Source organism: Amblyomma maculatum, chromosome 11, assembly GCF_055883805.1.
Source record: "Amblyomma maculatum isolate TAMU_Amacu chromosome 11, ASM5588380v1, whole genome shotgun sequence".
Lineage (NCBI taxonomy): Eukaryota > Metazoa > Arthropoda > Arachnida > Ixodida > Ixodidae > Amblyomma > Amblyomma maculatum.
The window spans coordinates 113,956,999-113,958,065 of NC_139354.1; the positions used below are offsets into that span (position 1 = coordinate 113,956,999).

Consider the following 1,067-nt stretch of genomic DNA (forward strand, 5'->3'; position numbering starts at 1 on the left):
CATCATTTCCCACGTACACTCTGTCAACAAACACACTCCATGATCAGTTACCATTTGTATTGGCTGTTTATGATTTCTAGTCTGCATGGTCACCAGACAGGGTCCACCGATAGCCCCGGTTATCTCAGTCTAGAGCACGTTTTGTCGATCACCTCACTCAAGGGATGCCCCGGTCCTAAACAAAGTCAGTAAATTAACGAAACATGTAAATCACGCACGCCGTCTTTCTTTTTTTTTGCTTGATTCCCTTTATTCCGCTTAATACACGTCAGAGTCAGAAGCTCAAAATGGAGAGAGTTCGGAACGTTGCGCGGTTTAAATACTGTTTTTCATTAAACAATAAGTTACCTTTCGGGGAAGGAAGTCAGATAAACGGATGTAGCCCTGCCTGAATCTCTCTCTATTGGCATGATACAGGGGATGACTCTGCCCGCCTTTATGCATCATGCAGCGGGAAGACATGTTTTCTCCTCACATGCGCAGGGGGGCCTCGCCATGACGGTAACGTACACGGCTGAGGTGGCCACGTCCAAGGGCTTCGGCTGCTTCTGGAGGCTGCTCCTCAGGTGGGTGGGCGACAATCTCCCGCGAAGGCATTATCCCAGGAAGTACGAACATTGGTCAAAATATTCGAAGTTTGTTGACAATATCCGTCCCTACATAAGACAAGTGCATTGGCAACACACTCCAATATTAGGCCGATGATCTGTGTTGCCGGGATATCTAGCACGCGCTCGTGCATTGAAGAGCACCGCTGCCTCCGCTAGAGGTTGGCACGTGTGCGCCATGAAAACTGTGAGCTAACCTTCATAACTGAAGTAACACAGTACAAGGCTGAGGCAAGTTCGAACGTATTTATTGAGTGCTCCTCGTTATTTAGTTTTTCAACCGCGTGACGTCAGCGAGACGCAAATTATTATTGCCGCCGCAGATAACACGAGGGCACCACATGGCACAGAGACGCACGTGCTACAACGAGGCAAACGTACTTCGATAATAATATTGGCTAACAGGAGAGAAAGGTAAACAGTTATCCAGAGCACGCGTGAAATACTCCTGCAGTCCAG

The 1,067-nt window shown here is 48.2% G+C and overlaps 1 protein-coding gene across 1 annotated transcript in view; it reads left to right on the forward strand.

Moving 5' to 3' along the window:
* The first annotated feature begins 489 nt into the window (after positions 1-489).
* Positions 490-1,067, forward strand: part of LOC146174713 (bestrophin-4-like) — a 53,600-nt gene continuing 53,022 nt past the window's right edge. The window contains exon 1 of the mRNA XM_084585443.1: positions 490-566. Coding sequence (XP_084441569.1) covers positions 496-566 — 71 coding nt within the window. The 5' untranslated portion in view covers positions 490-495. The remainder of the gene's footprint in view (positions 567-1,067) is intronic.